The sequence below is a fragment of the Papio anubis genome, chromosome 4 (genome assembly GCF_008728515.1).
Source record: "Papio anubis isolate 15944 chromosome 4, Panubis1.0, whole genome shotgun sequence".
Lineage (NCBI taxonomy): Eukaryota > Metazoa > Chordata > Mammalia > Primates > Cercopithecidae > Papio > Papio anubis.
Window position 1 is genome coordinate 53,712,362 of NC_044979.1, and position 24,750 is coordinate 53,737,111.

Sequence of the window (24,750 nt, forward strand, 5' to 3'; positions counted from 1 at the left end):
TGACTTGTGTGGTGTCTCCATTTCCTCTGTCATGTGATTGAATTTATACTCACGGCACTCTTTATTATTTTGATACTCGTTTGTTATTCCCTCTACCCCATTCTCTATGAAAGCTTCTCCAGAGCAGTGACCTTGCCTTCTTTGTTCATCTGATATTTCAAATGGCAAGCTCTCACATTTTTGTTAAATGAGTAAGAACTATGTGTACATTATGTCAAGCACGTATCACTGTTACTTGAAGACATGTAACGAAGCATTTCAACAATTTTGGAAATCTTGAATTTATTAGAAGGCAGCTAAAGCTGATTAACCTCATTTTGTTTGAACTGTGTACCTAATAAAAATAGGTGGCTGGGCGCAGTGGCTCTAGCCTGTAATCCCAGCACTTTGGGAGGCAGAAGTGGGTGGATCACAAGGTCAGGAGTTCGAGACCAGCCTGGCCGACATGGTGAAACCCCATCTCTACTAAAGATACAAAAAGGTAGCCAGGCGTGCTGGTGGGCACTGTAATCCCAGCTACTTGGGAGGTGGAGGCAGGAGAATCACTTGAACCCAGGAGGCAGAGGTTGCAGTGAGCCAACATTACACCACTGCACTCCAGGCCTGGTGACAGAGTGAGACTCCGTCTCAAAAAAAAATGAAAAAAAGAAACAGGTTCCCTTTCACTAACACCACAATGTCATTAATTACTCCTCTTTAGAAATACAATTCCCACTCTTAGAGAAAATGGGACCTTACAAAAAAAATCAGTATCAACTTAATCATGCTGAGGACAGAACAGGGAGTTGGATAAAATCTCAAATCCTGTCACCAGATGTCTTTTCTGGCAACAAATTTATCTTCTCTATTTTATTATTAAAGCACTGCATCTTCTAAAGTGATTTTCTAAATGAAGTCAGTCAAGTTTTCCTAGAGACATTTAGTAACAGCATGTATTCTGTAGTGTTTTCCCACAGTGTCTGTTCCATTGAATAACACTCTGTGGGAGTCAAAGGTGTTATCCACAAGAAACTGCAAGGGTATACAAGTTTAGGAAAATCTGACAATTTCTCAAGTTTTTAAACATATGTACACTGGAAATCTGAAAAGGAAGGATATCGTATAGTGCTCATCACAGTAAACTGATCATGGCTCTTTTTCACAAAGCATCTCAAGTTATACTTGCATGGAATACTCCTTGATGTGAAGGGTGAACGCTGAGAAAATTATGGAGAATCCTGCACAATCCAGGGCAAAGGCCTCCAGATCATGCATTACCTGAACTACAGGGAAGCTTCATTCATTTCACATTCATGGGCCTATATCTATCTTTCCTCAAATGGTTGTCAGGAACATTCAGTTAGCTCATTTATTGAGGGTCTACTTTTTTGCCCATCATTTTTTATTCCCCTAGGAGCTAGGGCTACAACAATGAATAAAACTATAGGTTTTCTCCCTCATGAAGTTTATGTTGTGGTGGTATAAAAATTCTAGACTATCCTAGCTGCTCGACAAGTCCAGGAATCTTGCCTACGTGACTTCCTTGTCATACCCTTTCACTGTTTATGAAATGTCCGTCCTTTTAAATATGAAGACCACACTGAATCATCTTCTGTGGACTCAATTGTAAGCAACCTGACAATACAGGCCATCAAATATTACCAAGATTATATTCCCAAAGTACATTATGAGGGTTATGAAAAATTATTTTGGAAATATTTGAAAACTACAAAGGAGACTGTTTTCATGCCATTATAAATGGGGGAGGAAGTGTTTTATTTATTTATTTTTTGAGCTTTTCACTGTCACCCAGGCTGCAGTGCAGTGGTACCATCTTGGCTCAATGCAACCTCCTCCTCTGGTTCAAGTGATTCTCGTGCCTCAGCCTCCCAAGTAGCTGGGATTATAGGCATGTCCCACCATGCCTGGCTAATCTTTGTATTTTTAGTAGAGATGGAGTTTTGCCATGTCACCCAGTCTGGTCTCAAACTCGTGAACTCAAGTGATCAACCAACTTGGCCTCCCAAAGTGCTGGGGTTATAGGCATGAGCCACTAGGCCCAGCAACAAGTCTCTTTCAGTATTTAAATCTTTCAGAAGTTTGCTGCTTTTAAAATGATCACTTTAAGCTACAGGTATACCCCCCAGTATCTAATCCCCTTCCACATGTACTATTTATATGACACGATTACAGCCACCTAACCCCACCTCCACAAACACACTAGGAGGACACTCAGTAGTGCCCTGGTTTTTGGAATCAAGTGAGTATAAACAGTCTACTGTATTTCAGTCTACTGGCTAATGGTAAGATTTTCCTAATGTACAATAACTATGCAGTTCCATATAACTTAGCCACAAATTTGCTTTGGTAAAAGCAGGTAACAACTTCCTAAGGAAAAAAAAGACAAAATATGATGGATGGAAAAAGAAAATGTTCATAAAAGAAAAATCCAAAAGGCCAAAAGGGGTAGAGGGTAATGGAACTGGAAATGAAAAGGCTTTCCATCTTGGCCACATAAATATTCTTTCATGAAATCTTCATCCCTGAGTATTTTGTGTGACCTCTAGCCAACTTTATCTCCTTAGTAGCCCTCTCCTCCAAAAATAGCCTATAATCCCAACCAAATATAATTTATTATATTTATAGCTCTCTCCAGGATTTCCCCTGGAAAAATACATTCCATAAAACTTTGTCATAAGCTAACCTGTATTTGGTTAACCCTACTCAAAAGGTCCATAATAAATACAGAAATATATTAAATATACATACATAAATATATTACCTAGAGTTCATGAAACAATCTGATCTCTCCCCAGCTATAAGTTATCTATCATATTTATATCTCCTTCACTTATTGCTGAGTTGTAATTATTTTTGTAAATACTTCTAAAAGCAGAGATACTGCCTTCTATTCTCATTTAAAAAAATGAAGCTGGCCGGGTGCGGTGGCTCAAGCCTGTAATCCCAGCACTTTGGGAGGCTGAGGCGGGTGGATCACGAGGTCACGAGATCGAGACCATCCTGGCTAACATGGTGAAACCCCGTCTCTACTAAAAATACAAAAAACTAGCCGGGCATGGTGGCGGGCGCCTGTAGTCCCGGCTACTCAGAGGCTGAGGCGGGAGAATGGCGTGAACCCGGGAAGTGGAACTTGCAGTGAGCCGAGATCGCGCCACTGCACTCCAGCCTGGGTGACACAGCGAGACTCCATCTCAAAAAAAAAAAAAAAAAAAAAAAAAGAAGCCAACAACCAAAACACATAAATACCCTGGTGCAATTTCTGGAAATTAAGCATGATTTTAATAGGTGGTATGTGAAATTATGTACACAGGTTAAAATTGCCAATTTTGTATTTTTCAAGCTGTACTACAAAAGGACAGGGTGTAGTACAATAGATCCCACTTATTCACAGGGGATACACTTCAAGACCACCAAAGCATGCCTGAAACTGCAGATAGTACTGAACCCTATACATACAGTGCTGTTTTTTCCTATACATATGTAACTGTAACAAAATCGAACAATTATAACCATGTACTGTAATGAAAGTTACGTGAATGTGGTATCTCTCTCAAAATACCTTAATATTTTGAACCTCAGTGGGTAACTGAAACCTGGGAAAGCAAACCTGCAGATAAGGAGGGACTACTATACATTTAAATTTGGTGATTACATGGAGTTTATCCGGGAAGATGTTATTACTGACTCGTCTTACTGCAATCTGATAAATATACATGATACCGAGTCTAGGTGAGCATCTTAAATCTGAAACGCTCCAAAATCCAGAACTTTTTGATGGCCAACATGGTGCTCAAAGGAAATGCTCATTGGAGCATTTCAGATTTTTGGATTTGGGATCTTCAACTGATAAGTGCAATGCAAATATTTCAAAATATTAACCCTGGAAAATTTCTGGTCCTGGAAAAGTAATATGGTTTGGAAGTCGATCTTGTCACAGGTGGAGATTTAAATCAGTTTGACTAAGTTTCTCAAGAGTAGTATGCCACCATCTTTATTCTACCTAGTTTTAGTTGTCCCTCTTTCTCACTTTTTGATTTGACATTATCTTTCTGACTACTGATGTTAATCTAACCAATATAAATCAAGACTAGGAAGATTAAAGGTGATTCATTTTTAACTTTTCAAGACCAAATATAATATTAATACTTGGGGGTGGGGAACTCTACTAATTGCTTAGGAATCCTAGGATGCATGATTTTTCATTCTGCTTATTTGACTACATCAAAAAATTCTTTAATGCAAACATCAAAGCAAATGTACCAATTAGAAGTAACAATTGCGATGACTTGGAGAGCTATGGGTCAGGAGCCAAGGATTTTTAGATTTTAATTTCGTATCCTTTTGAAATACCAAATTAAAGACATTTATACTTTCAAGTTTTCCACATTTTATTCCCATGAAAAATACTCGGTTTCATATCCACTTTAATGGCAGATGGCAGAATATATTAAAATGGACATAAAAACTTTGAAGTATTCTTCATTTTACTATAGCATACTAATAAGGAAAACCAGGACCAAAAATGGATTCCAAGTAAGTAAGCCAATATACATATATATTTTCTAAGTTCCACCAAGTTTAACATGGAGTATACAATTCTCTCTTTTTTGTGGAGATGGAGTTTCGCTCTTATTGCCCAGGCTGGAGTGCAATGGTACAATCTCGGTTCACTGCAACCTCCGCCTCCCAGGTTCAAGTGATTCTCCTGCCTCAGTCTCCCAAGTGGCTGGGATTACAGTCGCATGCCACCATGCCCGGCTAACTTTTTTGTATTTTTAGTAGACACGGGGTTTCATCATATTGGCCAGGCTGGTCTTAAACTCCTGACCTCAGGTGATCCACCCGTCTCGGCCTCCCAAAGTGCTGGGATTACAGGCGTGAGCCACCGTGCCCAGCAAATATCCAATTTTCTTCTGGCATCTAGAAATGAGGATGTTCTAAGATCCACTAACTTTGTCAGCATTTATAGAAAAATATATATTTAAAGTAGCCCCATATAAATGTTTATAAACAGAATTCAATCTGAATAAAAGTATTGTATTTATGGGCAAACAACAAACCCCCACTGGTTTTCTGTTTTTGTTTGTTTTGTGACAGGGATCTCACTCTCATCACCTAGGCTGGAGTGCAGTGGTAGGATCACAGCTCAGTGCAGCCTTGACCTCCTAGACTCAAGTGATCCTCCCGCCTCAGCATCCTGAATAGCTGGGACTACAGGCATGCGCTGTCAAACCTGTCTAATTTTTTAAATTTTTTGTACAGATGAGGTCTCGCTATATTGCCCATGGTGGGTCTCTTAACTCCTGGGCTGAAGTGATCTTCCCACCTCAGCCTCCCAAAGTGCTGGGATTACAGATGTGAGCTACCATGCCTGGCCTATGATTTTTTTTTATTTCATTTTTTCTCCAAAGTGGTCGTGACAGCCCTTAAAGCCAGTTATAAAAGAGGTTCCTCCCACCAGACACTTGCCACACACAGAAACAAGTAATACTCTAAATTGGTTTCCTAAAAATTCCCAGCACAAGGCTGTGTCAGTTGAAGAATAAACAGAACAGTACTAAAAATCAATACTCAATAAAGAGCCATAGGTAACTTGAAAAGGCACACATAACATATATAATCGAATCTCAAAAAAGGTTCAAGATAATCCCTTTAGGTACAATAATTTCTCCTTTATAAACTCCTCCAATATTTTCTATTTTCTTTTCTTCTAATACTACCTTGTCTCGACAGACCAGTGTTCCTGAAATCCTAAGGCTATGAAACTGTTCTTCATTGTTTTCAGAATTCTGAGTATCAATAATTCATCAATATTAGAAAACTATCAAGGTGATAAAAACAGGCACATATTAAGTAGGTCAACAATGATCAGACTTTTGTTGTTGTTGTTGGAGACAGAGTCTCGCTCTGTCGCCCAGGTAGCTCGCTGCAACCTCCACCTCCTGGGTTCAAGCAATTCTCCCACCTCAGCCTCTTGAATAGCTGGGAATATAAGCGCATACCACCATGCCCGGCTAATTTTTGTATTTTTACTAGAGATGGGGTTTCGCCGTGTTGACCAGGCTGGTCTCGAACTTCTGGCCTCAGGTGATCTATCCACCTTGGCCTCCCAAAGTGAGTGATGTGAGCCACTGCTCCCAGTCAACAATGACCAAACTTTCAAACATCTCACCCTTAAATATGTGACATGAGATTCCATGGAATACAACATGAAAACCCGGAAAACAGGACACAAAGGAGCATACGAAGTAAAGGGGAATGGGGAGCACCTATCATAAGGCCATCAGTCAGTTTGTAAAGTCACTTTCAAATTTTAGGGCATGGAAGGTATATCATGATATTTTCTTAACTGGCTGATATATCAAATGCTAAATTACCTTGACTGACAGATCAAATGCTAAATTACCATAATTTGTGAGAAAATACCTTGTCCTAATTTTTACATTGATAAAGTATTTGTAAATAGTACAAGGAATATACATCCTAAATTTATTTTAATGAGAACCTTACTGTATGATAGCAGTGTGAGAATATAGAAATAGCTACCAGTGGTCAGTTTTGTTTTTTTTGCATAAGCAATTTATTTGGTGCTATAAGGTTTAAAGTTCTGTTTTTATTATATTTCAAATCATGAAAGGATACATTTAGCTAAGAAAAGACATTCTGAACAATAATTGTGGCATTAAAATTTATTAATAGTTCATTGTGGAATTATTAAAATATTAATAGTTATTACTTCCAAAATGTTATTTCTTAAATGTCATACATTCTTAAATCTCTAATGAACAACCAACAAAAATACAAGATTAGTGACATTTATTTAAATGGTAATGATCAAACCAAATAAAAATGCTCAATGGCACATCATTTGCTAACTTCAAAGAATAGCGTGAAAGCCCATGTAAAGGCAGCAACAGTTACCATATGCAGAGCAGCTGTCACTAAGCCCAAACTAGTAGCTTCCCAACTTACCATCTTCCTTTTCCTTTCTGCAATCTGCTCCTCTGATTCCATTTCTACTTCATTACTAACAGGAGTTTTTTCTTCTATATCATCAATAAAATCTGGTTCCTGAAAAATGGAAATGACTTCTTTATACAAACTATTATTCCATCTATACAACCAGTGACATTAAAATATTTTAATGTCTTTCAACCACAAGAAATTCAACATATAAATATCATCAGCCTACTTAAATTCATTTAAGAAATTTAGAACTGGTTTCCTAATTCAAGATGCTTTTCAAAATCATGCAATCAAATACTTTTGCTTTTTAAATTTTAGCCAATCAAGTTTTTATCAATATAGGTCAAATACGGTAGCACGGCCTTATATTTATAGAGTTCCCAAAACATAAATCTATACATTATTTCAGAAAAACCTGCAAATACCCAGTGCTCAGTAAGTGTATGTTCAGTTGAAAGTTTAAGGTAAATCATTTCTAGAAGATAGGGCCCTGGAAATGAGCAAAACCTTACTTAATTTTCACATTTTAATTATCCCTCCTAACTGTTTTTTGTTTATAGAGGACATATAACAATATATTTACTGGTGGGGCAGATAGACTTTGGCCAAACTCTACCCCCAAAATTACCTTATATGTTCTTAGTGAATTTTCTCTCAAAAATTTTATTTGCTGTTATTGTGACATGCTTATAGAATTGATAAGATTACCTGCATCCACATGTTTAAGGAAAGAAAATTTTGCAGCTTAAGACTTTAAATAAAAACATTTATTATGAACATAAAGTGCCAGCTAGAAGATTTTTTTAAAGTTATCTAGTCTTAGGATAATCTTGTCTGCAATTCTGCAAGGATTTGCTGGCTGCGCTGTTTCTTAATACTTCAACAAATATTGTACAAATTCTAGCAGAACCTGTATTTTACACTTATGAATACTTCATTAAACGACAGAACAGACTTAAAAATACTTTAAACAATTATACATATAACAAAGAAGAGGATAAAATATGACAGATTATTTTCTTTTGTTTATTCAATTTCACTGAGAGCAGAGTTCAATACCTGATTATTTGATACTGATAGTCTCAATGGAGAAAGCTTTCTTTGTTTAGTTTCTGGGCTCTTCATTTTGTTGGTTGTTCCTTCACAATCCAAAGTAATATTCTGATTTTGTGTATCTTTTTCTTTTGAAATATCTTTGTCTTTTTTTCCTTTTTTCCGTCTGGTCTCATAACCACTACTGATATTTTCCATGGATTCAGAACTACGTTTTAGAACAGGGCACTCTGGGTTTTCTTTGAGGCATGCACAGTCCACCTTGTACTTACTGGAAAGATAACCAATTAAATATTTATTTCAAAATATAAAACAAAACTGGGAAATTTCTAATCCATTTTAAGCTGCAACTCCACAAAATTGTATGCAATTATTAATTATAAGCAATCCTTTTTAGTAATTTACATTCCTAGTTAACTACCACAAAAATTTTTTTCATTAAAATAATGTAATAATTAGATGTTGATTTCTGACCAGATATTAGGCCTTCAATCATAAGTATAACTGGTACAGGTTGAGCATGCCTTACCTGAAATGCTTAGGACCAGAAAGGTTGTGGATTTTGGAATGTTTACATATATATAATGAGATATCTTGGGGAATGGGACCCAGATCTAAACACAAAATTCACTCGTGTTTCATATAGGCTAAAAGTAATTTTACACACTGTATTACACTGTATTTAATAATTCTGTGCCCGAAACAAAGTTCTGACTGCACTTTGACTGTGACCTGTCATATGAGGTCAGGTGTAGAATTTTCTACCTGTGGCATCATGTCAGTGCTCAAAAAGTTTAGGATGGCCAGGCGCAGTGGCTCTCGCCTGTAATCCCAGAACTTTGGGAGGCCGAGGCAGGCAGATCACTTGAGAACAGCCTGGCCAACATGGTGAAACCCTGTCTCTACTAAAAATACAAAAATTAGCTGCGCATGGTGGCAGGCACCTGTAATCCTGGCTATGCGACAGGCTAAGGCAGGAGAATCGCCTGAATTCAGGAGGCAGAAGTTGTAGTAAGCCAAGATCGTGCCACTGCATTCCAGCCTGGGTGACAGAGTGAGACTCCGTCCAAAAAAAAACCAAAAAAACAAAAAAACAAAAAAACAAAAAAAGTTTAGGATTTTGGATTTCAGATTTTTGCATGAGGGATGCTCAACATGTAATATGTTACAGAAGAAGAAAAAAACAAATACATCAGAACTTTGAGCCTTTTAAAGCAAAATGATACTGTGGATTACACAAAACATTAAGGCAGAAACCATAATTACTTCAGTGTCCCAGAGTGCTATATAAAATACTGATTTGCAATGTGACCTACATAAAAAACACTAGGTATAACAAATACTAAACCTCAACTAGTTTGTCTTATCCTTTAAGGAATGATAACAACAACCAGGTTTCTTTAAAAAGCTACCTTGATAAAATTTAATGTTTCCTTTTCACTATACTAAGTGTTCCCTCATTCAAATGGAAGCCTATCTCATCTTCACAATAATGATATTACTCCCATTTTACAAGTGAGATTAAAACTCACTGAGGATTAGCATCTTGTCCAACGTTACACAGTTAATATGTGGAAGGGACGGCATTTAGATCCAGGTCTGTATGACTCTCAGGCGCATGTACTTTTCATTTCAATATTTCTCAACTCTGACCACTTTATCTTTATCACAGCTGCTAAGATGTAGTTCATCTCTAGGATATAGGCCAAATGCCCAAACCTCAGTTAAACAATAATACAAATCTCCCACTCTGCATGTTTTAAGTAGTTGAATATTTGTTCACAATAAGAACAATTTACTTATTAAGTGTCTAATATTCCTAACTCATTTACTTTTAAAACTGCTAGAAAGATTCAAATCCAACTTCCTAATTCTGTGAACCAGGGATAGAATTCAAACATTTATGGTCCTACCTCCCGCCTCCCAAATCAGGTATTAACAGATACTAGCTTGAAACTCGTTCTAGATGTTTGATTTTAGGACAACAGAACTACAAACAATGATGGCAACAGCTTTTGTTTATTAAGCACCTAAGGTGAGTATTATTATTCTTCTCATATACTTGAGGTAATGCAGCACAAAGTGATGAAGAAATTGGTCCAAGGTTACGTAGTAAGAGACCAAGCCAGGATTTGAAACCAGACAGATTACATTCTTAACCTCTATGGGATATGCAATCCCACAAAGCATTGAGCAAAAAACTATGCTAAATCTCCTACCTTCTAGGGGAGAAAGAGCTAAAATGATATGATAAATCTGACTGCAATAATCAGTAGAAAGGGATACTAAAGGAAGAGGGATTTCACCAAGAGAAAACATAATGAACATTTTAAAAACTGCATTTAAAAAGAATATCACGCAAAGTATAAAAATATATAGAATAAGAAGAACTGAATTGAACTGCTTATAACCCAAAAGACTACAGAATATATAAAGAACTTATGGAAAAAAAAAGCAAGAAAACAACTACCCAAAAGAAAGATAGACAAATGATACGGTCAGGCAATTCACAAGAGAGAAATCCAAATGACAATATAGAAAAATACCTCTGAGAGGCCGGGCGCGGTGGCTCATGCCTGTAATCCCAGCACTTTGGGAGGCTGAGGCGGGTGGATTGCCTGAGCTCAGGAGTTGGAGACCAGCCTGGGCAACACGGTGAAACCCCGTCTCTACTAAAATACAAAAAATTAGCCAGGCGTGGCAGTGTGTGCCTGTAGTCCCAGCTACTTGGGAGGCTCAGGCAGGAGAAATGCCTGAACCCAGGAAGTGGAGGTCGCAGTGAGCTGAGATCGTGCCACTGCACTCCAGCCTGGGTGACAGAGCGAGACTCCATCTCAAAAAAAAAAAGAAAAGAAAAAGACCTCTGGGTTCATGAATAATCAAGAAAAACGGTAAATAAAAATAATAATATAAAGAGATACCACTCCACATGAGCTAGCATACATATTATATGCTAATATAATATATAGCATATATATGCTAATATATACTTTATTATGTAACATAATTATATTATACCATAAAATATATATGCTAATAGATAATATATATTATATATATGCTAGCTCATGTGGAGTGGCATATACTATATTATATATAATATTTTATATATAATATTTTAATACATTTTCATATGTCATATATATTTTATTTTATATATATTTTATTTATTTATGTATTTATTTTTGAGGTGGAGTCTCACTGTCACCCAGGCTAGAGTGCAGTGGTGCAATATCGGCTCACTGCAACCTCTGCCTCCCAGGTTCAAGCAATTCTCCTGTCTCAGCCTCCTGAGTAGCTGGGATTACAGATGTGTGACACCACACCTGGTTAATTTTTATATTTTTAGTAGAGATGGAGTTTCACCATGTTGGCCAGGCTGGTCTCGAAACTCCTGACCTCAAGTGATCCGCCCACCATGGCCTCCCACAGTGCTGGGATTACAGCCATGAGTCACAGCAGCTAGTATATATTTTTAAAGTCTTAGAGTAAAGAAGTACAGCAAGGCACTAAATTACTTAGGAAACTGGTACAAGTTTCTTAGACAGAAATTCACTCACATCTGGCAAAAACTCATGCTGTGCACATTCTACAACCCAGCAATTCCACTCCTATGTCCCTACCATGGAGAGAATATGTACATACTATGTTCCTTCCTACATGTACACACATGCAGACATGTTCAGAAAGCCCTAGGAGCATTCTTTTGTCAATATAAAGGTCAATAGTGAAATGGATAAATACTATAGGCAGTGAAAATAAATTAACTATAGGTATACACAATGCAGGTTAACCTCACATAATGCAAAAGAATACAGCAAGTTACAATTTACATAAAAGTTTAAAAATATACAAAATTCTAGACACTATTTGCCAACAAATACAGACATAGTAAAATGTTAATGAAATCAAATTAAAGGGCTGGGTGTGGTGGCTCATGCCTGTAATCTCAGCACTTTGGCGGCCGAGGCAGGCAGATCATGAGGTCAAGGGGTGGAGACCATCCTGGCTAACACGGTGAAACCCTGTCTCTACTAAAAATACAAAAACAAAACTAGGCGTGGTGGCGGGTGCCTATAGTCCCAGCTACTGGGGAGGCTGAGGCGGGAGAATGGCGTGAACCTGGGAGGCAGAGCTTGTAGTGAGCTGAAACCGCGCCACTGCACTCTAGGAGACAGAGCGAGACTCCGTCTCAAAAAAAAAAAAAATCAAAGATAGCAGTTAGTGAAGGAGGGAAGACAGATGCAATGTGGCTGCTAAAAGTAAGGGGCTTCAATGGATAATGTTTTAATTTCTTAATTTGAGAAGTACATGGGTGTTTGTATTATTATTTTATTTTATTTTATTTTTGAGATAGAGTTTTGCTCTTGTTGCCCAGGCTGGAGTGTACTGGCACAATCTCAGCTCACTGCAACCTCTGCCTCCCAGGTTCAAGCAATTCTCCTGCCTCAGCCTCCCAAATAGCTGGGATTACAGGCATGTGCCACCATGCCTGGCTAATTTTGTATTCTTAGTAGAGATGGGGCTTCACCATGTTGGCTAGGCTTGTTTTGAACCCCTGACCTCAGGTGATCCGCCCGCCTCAGCCTCCCAGTGTGCTGGGATTACAGGCATGAGCCACTGCACCTGGCTGGGTATTTGTATTATTATTTACATTTTTCTATTACATTTTTAAAAACTGAAACAAGTTTCCATACTGCTGACCCTTGAACAACACAAGTCTGAACTGTGCACATATACTTTTCCATGGATTTTTTTCAATACATATATTGGAAAAATGTTCGGAAATTTACAACAATTGCAACAATTTGAAAAACAGATGAACTATATAGCCTAGAAATATAAAAAATAAAAAAAAGAAAAAGGTATGTTAAGAATGCATATGCATGTAGATAGTAGTCTATTATATCATTGATTACCATAAAATATACACAAATTATAAAAAGTTAAAATTAATCAAAACCTATGCATACACATAACAGACCTTACGTGGTGCCATTCACACTCCAGAGACATGTAAAGATGTATTATTAAATCATAACTATATAAAAGTAACTCTAGTACATTCTGTACTACTATAATAATTTTGAAGCCACCTCCTGTTGCTATTGTGGTGCCTCAAGTGTTGGGGGTATCTATGTAAAATGCCATGTGACACATGCCCAGGAGCAGTTCATCCCTCAGTAAATTGTGTATGGCAATAAAAAGTGATCTCTTGTGGTTCTCACGAATTCTTCAGTCTTTAGTGCAATACAGTAATTTTGGTTTTTTTTGAGACAGAGTCTTGCTCTGTCGCTCAGGCTGGAGTACAGTGGTCCGATCTCAGCTCACTGCAACCTCCACTTCCCAGATTCAAGCAATTCTTTTGCCTCAGCCTCCTGAGTAGGTGGGATTACAGGGGCCCACCACCATGCCCAGATAATTTTTTGTATTTTTAGTAGAGACGGGGTTTCACCATGTTTGCCAGGCTGGTCTTGAACTCCTGGCCTCAAGTGATCCGTCCACCTTGGCCTCCCAAAGTGCTGGGATTACAGGTGTGAGCCACTGCACTTGGCCAATACAGTATATTTTGAGCAACACCTGTGACCTATACAAAGTGCCACTAGTGATGCTGGAAGTGCTCCTGAGAAGCAAAGAAGTTATGACATTGCAAGAAGAAGTTGAATTGCTAAAAATGTACGGTAGATTGAGGTGTGCAGCTGTATTTCTCCACCATCTCAAGATAAATGAATTCAGCATAAGTACCATTGTAAAAAATAATAATAAAAGGAAATTCGGGAGCCATCACTGCAGCTGAGCCACAGAATGTGAAAACTATGCACTTTTTGCAATATACCTTTTTATCTTGTATTGCAAATGAAGTTTTTATGTGGGTGCATGTGTGCTATATAAGAAAGACATACCTATAGACCCTAATATGTTTCTAGAAAAAGTGAAGTCATTAAATGACAACATAAAACAAAAGGAATATGAAAGATCTAAAGTTGGAGCATTTAATGCCAGTAATGTATGGTTTGATGATTTTAAAAAGAGGTTTAGCTTAATAGGTAAAGCCACTTCTGTGGACTAAGAGGCAGCAGATGAGTTCTCAGACACCATTAAGAAAATCATTGAGGAGAAAGAATATCTGCCTGAAAAGTCTTTTAATGCAGATACAAATGTCCTATTCTGGGGGGAAAAAGTCATAAAAAGACATTTATTAGTAAGGAAGAGAAGGAAGCACCAGGATTTAAGGCAGGAAGGGACAGATTAACTCTACTGTTTTGCGCAAATGCATTCGGGTTTATGATCAGGACTGCCCTTATCTATAAAGCTGCTAAACCCAAGCCTTGAAGGGAAAACAAACGCCAGCTGCCAGTCTTTTGGTTGTACAACAAGAAAACCTGGATGAGATCCCTTTTTCTGGATTGGTACCATTGATGCTTTGTCCCTCAAGTCAGACAACAGGTAGCCAGGAAGGGACTGCCTTTTAAATGTCTTGATATTGGGCAATGCCCCTGCCACCCAGAACACTATGAGTTCAACGCTAAGGGTATCAAAGTGTCTCTAATTCAGCCTCTACATCAGGGAGTGATAAGGGCCTTTAAGGCTCATTAGACGCAGTACTCTATGGAAAAGACTGTCAATACTATGGAACAGAACCCTGAAAGAAGATCATGAAAGTCTGGAAGGATTATACCATCGAAGATGCCATCATTATAGAAAAAGCTGTGAAAGCCATCATGCCCAAAACAATAAATTCCTGCTGGAGCGAACTGTGTCCAGATGTTGTGCACGACTTCACAGGATTTACAACAGAGCCAATCAGAAAAATCATGAAAGAGATCATGGGTATAACAAAAAAAAGGTGGGAATGAGGGAAGAATACACATACGGATCTTAGAGAAATTCAAGAGCTAACAGACACTACACCAGAGAAATTAACAGAAGATGCCTGATGGAGATGATTGCTTCCAAACCAGTGCCAGATGATGAGAAAGAAGATGTAGAAAAAGCAGTGCCAAAAAACAAATTTACATTCAACAATCTGGTAGAAGGGCTCCATTTTTTTCAAGACTGTTTTTTACTTTTTTTATGATATGGACTCTTCTTTGATACGGGCACTGAAGCTAAAGCAAATGATGGAAGACTGGCACCATATAGAAACATTTTTAGACAAATGAGAAAGCAAAAATGTCAGGCAGAAATTACTAATGTGTTTTCATAGTTATACCATATGTGCTTCCCTCTCCTGCCTCCCCTTCTCCCTCTGTCACCCCTGACACAGCAAGAGCAACCCCCACCCTTCCTCCTCAGCCTACTCAACATGAAGATGAGGATGAAGACCTTTACGGTAATCCACTTACACTTAATGAACAGTAAATTTATTGTATCTTCCTTATGATTTTCTTAAAAACATTTTCTTTTCTCCAGCTTACTTAATTATAAGAATACAGTATATGACATACAGAGTATGTGTTAATTGTCATTGGTAACACTTCCAGTCAACCGTAGGCTATTAGCAAAGTTTCTGGGGGGTCAAAACGTATAAGCAGATTGTGGACTGTGCAGGCAGTTGGCGCTCCAACCCCGTATTGTGCAAGGGCCAACTGTACTGAGATTTATCATTAGATTTTTACTAGTGTTTCAGAAAAATAGTTCTTAAGAGTTTCTTTGCAGGATCTCCAACAAACCCTTTAATTTATATTGCAAAGAAAATTTTCTTCTGTTCTGAGGGGCAAAAGAGAAATTATTCATTCATACTGATTAACCAAATAAACTGTATGAATAAAACTGTATCCCCTAGAAGAAAAAAATTCTCACATAAACAAGGGCAGTGTTGTATGGCTGAATTAGGATCACTTGTTATAATTACTGTGAACATTTATATTACAATAATAATTAAGGAAAATGTAGAAATGAAAAGTAGCAATGATCTAATAGAGGCTGATATTAAACTTCTGGTTTTCAAGTATTTTTAACTGATTCATGATAAATAAAAATAAAAAGCTATAAAAGTAATGACAATACCTCAATTATTACAGGGACATTATGGAACTATTTTCAAACAACAGATGACATTTATAGACCTGAACTTACCAATTCCCATAGTCAAAATCAAAGGCAATAGTAATTTCAGTTCCCTTTGGAATACTTTGTATAGAATAAATATAAAGATGTATGGTTCCATCTTGAATTTCATGCCTCACCTGTAAGTTAAAATGATCGTACATTACCATAAATTACTTTCTGCCTTCAGAAGGATCAGCCTACAATTTTGAAAATTATTCTTTTCAAAGTATTTCACAAACACAACCTGGAAAATATGTCTAATGACAAGGCTTATAACTATCTATCAGTGGTTATCAACTGGGAAGGTTTTTCAATCATACACTGCTACCCACTGCCACCCCAACCCCTAGAGCCCACAATGTGACATCAAAAAAAAAAAAAAAAAATACTATATTTCATCAATTCCTATTTTTATTTTTATTTTTTGAGATGAGTCTTGTACTTTTGCCCAGGCTGGAGTGCAGTGGCGCGATCTCGGCTCACTGCAAGCTCCACCTCCCGGGTTCACGCCATTGTCCTGCATCAGCCTCCCGAGTAGCTGGGACTACAGGTGCCCACCACCACGCCTGGCTAATTTTTTTTGTATTTTTAGTAGAGATGAGTTTTCACCATGTTAGCCAGGATGGTCTCGATCTCCTGACCTCGTGATCTGCCGGCCTCCCAAAGTGCTGGGATTACAGGCGTGAGCCACCACACCCGGCCTCATCAATTCTTATTTTTCACTTTTTAGCAAATCTGAAATCAGGAGTCTTATAAGTGGTGGCATCTTAGGGTTCTGTTGTTGTTGTTGTTTTGAGACAAAGCACTCTGCCATCCAGGCTGGAGTGCAGTGATGTGATCTCAGCTCACTGCAACCCCGCCTCTTGGGTTCAAGTGATTCTCCTGTCTCAGCCTCCCGAGCAGCTGGGACTACAGGTGCATGCCACCACACCTGGCTAATTCGTGTATTTTTAGTAGAGATGGGGTTTCACCATGTTGGTCAGGCTGGTCTTGAACTCCTGACCTCAGGTGATCCACCCACCTCTGCCTCCCGAAGTGCTGGGATTACAGGTGTGAGCCTGGCTCACTGGGATTACTATGCCTGGCCTTCTTAGGTTTGATGAATGCAGTAATGGTTGAGCAAATGCTACTTTTCTATGACAAGACACTATTCTAGAAACTTTACATGTGTCAACTCCTTCAGTCTTCATATCACCTTTTTACAGATAAAACTGAGGTTACAAAGCTAGTAAGTCACAGAGAAGAAATAGATTTAAGTCTGGTTCCAAAATCTGTACTCTTAGCACGGTGCAGCAGCGCATGCCTGTAATTCCAGCTACTCTGGAGGCTGAAGCAGAACAAACACTTGAGTCCAGGAGTTCCAGGCCAAACTGGGAAACATGGCAAGATCCTGTCTTTTAAAAAAAGAAAAGAGAGAAAAAACAAAACAAAACAAAAAAACCCCACATTCTTAGCTGCAACATTATGTAATTATAAAACTAAAAATCTTCACTTTGACATGTAAAAAACAAAACCAACGTGACTTTCTACTCCACACTAAAATATAACATTAAAAATTTTACAGTAGAACATACAAAACTCTACTTTAGATTTTTTAGCTCTGTCATCTAACTTAAATCATAGCACATATTGACCCATAAACAGAGCTTCCAAGATAGAAGGAAAGTCGTCTGGTATTAGGCTGGACCTGGTGGCTCATGCCTGTAATCCTAGTACTTAGGGAAGCCGAGGCAGGAGGACTGCTTGAACACAGGAGCTCCAGACCAGCCTGGACGACATAGGAAGACCCCAACTCTACAAAAAAACTAAAAAATCATTAGTTGGGCATGGTGGCATGCGCCTGTGTTCCCAGCTACTCAGGACTCTGAGGTGAGAAGATAACTTTACCTCCTAAGGGCCCAGGAAGTTGAGGCTCCAGTGAGCCATGATTGCGCCTCTGCACTCCAGCCTGGGCAAGACCCTGCCTCAAAAATAATAATAATAATGATGATTTTAAAAGTCCGGGCAGGCTCACGCCTGTAATCCCAGCACTTTGGGAGGCCGAGGCAGAAGGATCACTTGGCCCAGGAGTTGGAGACCAGCCTGGGCAGTAAAATCAGACTCCATCTCTGCAAAAATTTAAAACATTAGCTGGGCATGGTGGCACACGCTTGTAGTCCCACCTACTCAGAAAGCTGAGATGGGAGGATCACTTGAGCACAGGCGGTCATGGAGGCTGCAGTGAGCTGTGCTCATGACACTGCACTCCAGCCTGGGAGACAGTGAGACCCTGCCTTAAAAAAAAAAAAAAAGAAACTCCAATATTTCCTCTTATAAGGATCATCATTTCTTCAACCTGCAAAGTAATTTTTAAGACTTCATAGCGGCCAGGCATGGTGGCTTACACCTGTAATCCCAGCATTTTGGGAGGCTGAGACAGGCAAATCACCTGAGGTCAGGAGTTCGAGACCAGCCTGGTCAACATGGTGAAACTCCATCTCTACTAAAAATGCAAAAAACAGCCAGGCATGGTGGTGTGCGTCTGTAATCCCAGCTATTTGGGAGGCTGAGGCAGGAGAATCACTTGAGCCCGGGAGGCGGAGGTTGCAGTGAGCTGAGATCATGCCATTGTATTCCAGCCTGGGCAACAAGAGTGAAACTCCATCTCAAAAAAAAAAAAAAAAGACTTCATAGCCAGTATCACAGAAATTTTCACAAAATTACAGACTGGGCAGTATAAAATGCAACAGTTGGAAAGTGTCTCAGGCAACCTGAGTTTTGTGCTTACTGCTCAGATTTCAACATACCCCAAGCCCCCACATCTCTCCAAAAAATTTCTATAAGCTTACCTCTGCATTGGGTGTACAAGACCGCCTGATGAATCGAGCCTCATTCCCAAAAGTCCTTGCATCAACACACATTTCTAGTCCATGAAATTTAGAGTAGAATAACACAAAAGGGTATGGTCTACAAAGAAAGAGACATTATAAGCGATTAACATTTTCAGCTGAGCACGCTGGTTCACACCTATAATTCCAACACTTTGGGAGGCCAAGGCAGGTGGACTGCTTGAGCCCAAGAGATCAAGACCAACCTGGGCAACATGGTGACACTCCATATTTACCAAAAAAAATAAAAAATAAAAAAAAGGCCAGGCATGGTGGTATGTGCCTGTAGTCCCAGTTAACTGGGAGGCTGAGGTGGGAGGATCACCTGAGCCCAGGATATCAAGGCTGCAGTAAGCCATGATTATGCCACTGCACTCCAACCTGGGTGATAGAGCGAGACTCTGTCTCAAAAACAAACAAATAAAGGTCAATGTTTTAGTGTAATAATCTCCTGTTACTCTTCAGAGGCAAAGTGATGAAGAAATTTAAGAACACAGAGTCTAGGAAACTTCTAAAACACAGTCAAGCCAAGATTTGAATATAGGCAGTCTGATTCCAGAATTCACTCTTATCTTATGCTAGTTTATGCTAATAAGATTTTTACCTGCCCCATAACCTCACCTAAATCAAAGGCAATTAATCGAAGGTAGAAATTCCAATTTACAAAGAAAGATAAAAAGAGAGTGACTACTGCATTCACGGGATTAATTTGATGTCTTTAGAGTTCATATTTCCTGGTGCATTTAAAAGTATCTGTCTTATACACCCTGTTTCAGATCAAATCTGCTACATAATAGGGAGAAATTGCTGTGTATCTTTCATATCTTAAGTAAATACTCAAGTTATAAACAATAAATGTTTTTGATAATTGTTGGACACAGACTAGGAATGTTCTCCTCCTACGGATATGAACGTACTTCTAGACTACAGGGAAGTAACGCCTATTAGAGAATCATATTAATTCTGCATACAAATTTCAAACCAAAGAAGAGGCCTCCAATACCATTCCAATACCAACAAAGTAGGTATTGAAAGTGGTGGCAATAATGTAGGACCCAATCTAACACTGTCTAATAAAGAGGAAGGGGTTTCTCCTATGGTTACCATGGTCTTTCTCGGTTCTGGCTATTACATTACGAGGAATTATCATGAGTCCCAGATGGAAAGGGTTCCTTGCAACCTCAATAAATCAGAGTTCCTGACTGATATCCTTCTATATCCAACCTATATTGCTGTTGGTTAATCTTTGAAGTACATTGTTTTAGGATTTTCGGCAAGACAGACATGAGCAAGAGACTGAGGAATACATCTTTGCATTTTCTTACGTTGTTTTAGTTTATCATAGTTCAAAAATTATCATCAGTCACTGTTCAGCCACACTACAGCTTTAAATACTGAAATGATCATGTAGGAAAAAAAATACACATAATCACAACATCTAAGTAAAACAGCCAAAAATTCAGTATTTACCTATAGGAAATGAACATGGGAAAATAAATGAATATACCTTTTAAAGAAATACCCATTTGCTTCAAACTGTTCTCTCAACATAAACTTCCCTCTGTATTCAATGATAAGTGCATCCGGAGGCAAATCTTTTGCAGATTTAAGAATTTTCTTATTCTTTTGTATATGGCTCTAAAATCAGAGTAAATGTTGAGATTATTATAAACTTGCTTGTTTTCAGTTTAACTAAAAATACACAATATAAAACTATTTTACAATTTTTGGACAAATGACATATTTACCTCTACAGGAGGTTTGAAGAGCAAACTGTTAGTATTCAAATCTGATTTATTCATCTCTTTTTTGTCATTTCCATTGCCTAATCTCAGAGCTATTCTTTGTGCCTCCCTCTGAACACCCTCACTATACTGGTTGTTATTTGCTTCTTCATATCGATCCATCCATGCTTTGATCTTTGTCTCCCATCCAAAATTTGAACCATCAGATGAAGGATCAATCTCTGGAGCTGAACCCTAAAATCATAAACTGACCATTAGTATCTGGACTTACGGACTTACACACACACACACACACACAATTAATGGCAATCTATATAAAAGAACATAATATAAACTAGAAACTGCTGTTTAATGATTTCTTTTCCAGAAATGTGGAATAATAAATAATTATGTCTTATATCACAGGGACAAAAGATACACTGTAACATGCTCCCCACATCCTATTTAATGTGACAATTTTAGAAATCTGTTACCCTTTTCTACCTAAGCCAGAAAGCTATAGTAACAGCATACAGCTGACCTCTGTGACCCCAAACAAACTTATGTTCTGGGGTCAGACAGAGGTGGGGAGCGTTCTCTCAGCAATTTTAGCATCTAAAAAACTGAGGACATACATTAATTAATTCAAGGTACTTTTTAGCTACCATCGATCATTCTGACTCGTTTATATTGATACAGTTGTTCTATGGTGAATTTATAGTATGACAACTGACTTGACTAATGCTCTAGAATCCCAACCATGCAAAAGAGCAAATTTTCAAGTTCCAAATATGATTCTGCATTCCTAAGTACAGTATAGTAATACTAAGTGGTATCAGAGACATGGATTGTAGTAATAAAGGAAATTCAAATTGCCCAAAATTATAAAATTAGAAATTGCTTACATACCTCCCCCTTTTGATTAATATTTTAACAGTGTTAACTACAAGACTAGTATATTACTCCAATTAGAACTAAGGTCCCACTCCTGGTAAAGATAATAGGCAATGATGTGGCACAAAATAAAGAGAGCATTAAGTAAAGATACAGACAAGCAAGCACTTAGCTCCTGAATAAATGACAGTTGATAACAACACCTTAAAATTAATGTACTTACCTTAACTCTTGATGACTTCCTAGATCCTTCACGAAATGCCTAAAACAAACAAGGAATTTTAGTTTTCTAAAAAACTGGACATAATTAATACTTAAGAATCAATTGGTTCATTGAAACTTAACTGAAGTGTCATAACGAAAAATTTGGTAACCAAGAAAGCTGACACTAGGAGAATGTTTAATAAAGGCATCTACTAAAATACTTTTCTAATAAAAACAGAATATGGTTGAGAGTGGTGGCGGGCACCTGTAGTCCCAGCTACTCAGGAGACTGAGGCAGGAGGATCACTGGAGCCCAGGAGTTTGAGGCCATAGTGCACCATGACAGTCTATGAATAGCCACTGCACTCCAGCCTGGGCAACATAGCAAGGTCCTGTCTTAAAAAAAAAAAAAAAAGTATATAGACTATATAGAATATAAAAATCTGTATATAATATAATGCAAAGACAAAAATTTCCAAATATTCTCTGTGTTCAATATTACAACAGTGGAAAAATATTTCTGATAAAAATTGGGAAGGTATTAGAAATATAATTTTGTTGAAGTGATAAGACATGTTTTGGAAGGGAGTAAAATAATATTACTTTAATTCTCTAAGCAACTAGCAAGTAATATTTGAGCCCATAATGGGCCTTAAGTAATATGCACTGTGGTAGACAGAGCTGTATTTATTCAATAAATATGTACTGAGAGCCGACTCATCTGCCTCATCTGAAGGATGTATTTAAGACTTAATTCCTATCCCCCTCAACCCCTGAACTCCATTTAGAGTGACTAACAAATATAAACCTACAGCTAGCAATATAGATCCAAATAAATAAATTTGTGTGTAGACAATATGTTACAAGAGAGCAAGGTTTAAAAAAAAAAAAGGAGGCAAAGAACCATTATGTAAAACATGGGGAAGAAAAGCTAAGTGGACTATGTTAGACAGACAAGTGAAAGGAATACAATCCTGGTAGTACAGAAAACTATGAAGGCTTTCTACTTTATTTTCGCTTCTGTATTTCAGTGACTAATCTCATCAAATGATTTCAAAGCAGTTTGCAAAGTTTCTTCTCTAATCTGCTTCAATCTTTAAAACACGTTAAAATGTTCAAGTTTAATTGTTTAAAAATAAAAAACTTTTGCTAGATCCTGCCACCTTTTTAGCTACCATCGATTATTTTCACTCTCCTGCCTCTCCTATAAAATTCAGTTCCCTATCCACTATCCTATCCACTCACCTAAAAACAAGCAAAAATGTACCTTTTTACATTTTGAAATGTGTTGTTCTTTCTCCCCACTTTTTTTCCTTCTTTTATCATTAACTTTGGAAACTCTTGAAGCAGTTAAAGTAATTGATGTTGGAGTATGCTGAAATGCAGTATATAATTCCACAGGAACCTCATCACCACTCTCAGTTGCACTGGTATCACCATCTTCAATCAAAGACAAAATAAAAATTATCACACATTTAATACTTCTATTTTAAACAATGAAATAAAACAGCATTCCACATGACAAAGTATTGTCATCTCCATCTTTCTAAATAAGCACATTTTTTAACTTGTTCACTCACCTCACTTATACATTTACATGCAAAGCACAAATATGATTTCTTACACATTAAACTACAAAGGATCCAAAAGCCTGATAACACACTCTGGTGGTATGCCTGTGGAAAACAGGCACTCTCATGCATTGCCAGTGGAAATTTGAAATTCCCTACAAAGGTCAATTCAGCCATATCTAGCAAAATTATATATGACCCAGCCATCTCATATTAAAGATCTAGCCAAAGATAAAACAGCAAAAGTACAAAAAGACTTATGCAAGAGGGTCTTGCTAAGGATACTGTTTTTAATAACAAAAATAAAACAAAGCAGAAATAATGAAAACAATCCAAATCTCCATCAAAGAGGAATAGTTGAATAAATTATGATTATTTAAAACCAGGTGTACTGGTATCAACATGATTAAGATAAAATAAAAATTGTGGCATATGCTACACAGAAGTTAGAAATTCTGTTCCTAAAAATGAAAGATGTACTATTCTACATGATAAACTAATGGGTCATATCCTTCTGAAGAACAAACATATTTTACTTTTTTAAACCAACAGGTTAGCTATGTGCAGGAAAATTATGGCTGATTTAAATTATTTTCTTCTCATTTCCATTTTATTTCCTAAAGTACATACATATTTATTCTATACTATGTGAAAATACTTAAAATCTATACCAGAGATTGCACACTATCTGTACAATCAACATTCATCAACAAGGTATTTACATTTAACTAACAATATGCAGACCATTTATTCTCTCAGTCACACGAATTTTAATTTATTGTAGGTCCTTTTTACCTACCTGACATATTTTCCCTTTTCCGGCGTTGTAGTAGCACTGCCCTCTCTTTATCCAAATTCCTACATTAAAAATTAGCATAATTATTTATCAAATACATGAAGCAGATCTGTCTTAAATGTGATAAACTTTGTAATTTATTTAATGTTCTTAGTGAAAAACCAACAGTATAAAATATATACAATATCCCTTGCAATACAGTTTACGTACAATCTAATAGTAGCAGTGGATGCCAGATAGGTGACTCCATTTCACTCTGTTAACACTCTTTTTTTTTTCGACTGGGTCTCACCCTGTCACCCAAGCTGGAGTGCAGTGATGCAACCACGGTTTGCTACAGACTCAACCTTCCAGGTTCAAGGGATCCTCCCGCCTCAGCCTCCTGAGTAGCTGAGACTACAGGCCTGCACCACCACGCTTGGCTAATTTTTAAATTTTTTGTAGAGATGGGTTGCCCAGGGTGGTGTTGAACTCTTGGATCAAGTGATCCTCCCACCCCTGCCTCCCAAAGTGCTGGGATTACAGGTGTGAGCCATAGTGAATGGCGAAGAAAATAATTTACTTAGGAAACTAGTATTTTTTTCAAACCGAACATTTAAAGCAAAAAGTCTGGGAAAAAACCA

At 37.7% G+C, this 24,750-nt stretch overlaps 1 protein-coding gene across 8 annotated transcripts in view; it reads right to left on the minus strand.

Annotated features, from left to right (window-relative positions):
* Positions 1-24,750, minus strand: part of KMT2E (lysine methyltransferase 2E) — a 100,796-nt gene that overhangs the window by 15,891 nt on the left and 60,155 nt on the right. For all 8 annotated transcript variants that reach the window (XM_003896441.5, XM_009203603.4, XM_009203602.4 and 5 more), the window contains 9 exons: positions 24,131-24,189; positions 23,028-23,200; positions 21,780-21,818; positions 20,687-20,917; positions 20,446-20,576; positions 18,900-19,017; positions 16,099-16,208; positions 8,026-8,290; positions 6,973-7,071 (listed from right to left, as the gene is read on the minus strand). In XM_003896441.5, the coding sequence (XP_003896490.2) occupies positions 6,973-7,071; positions 8,026-8,290; positions 16,099-16,208; positions 18,900-19,017; positions 20,446-20,576; positions 20,687-20,917; positions 21,780-21,818; positions 23,028-23,200; positions 24,131-24,189 (1,225 nt within the window). The remainder of the gene's footprint in view (positions 1-6,972; positions 7,072-8,025; positions 8,291-16,098; positions 16,209-18,899; positions 19,018-20,445; positions 20,577-20,686; positions 20,918-21,779; positions 21,819-23,027; positions 23,201-24,130; positions 24,190-24,750) is intronic.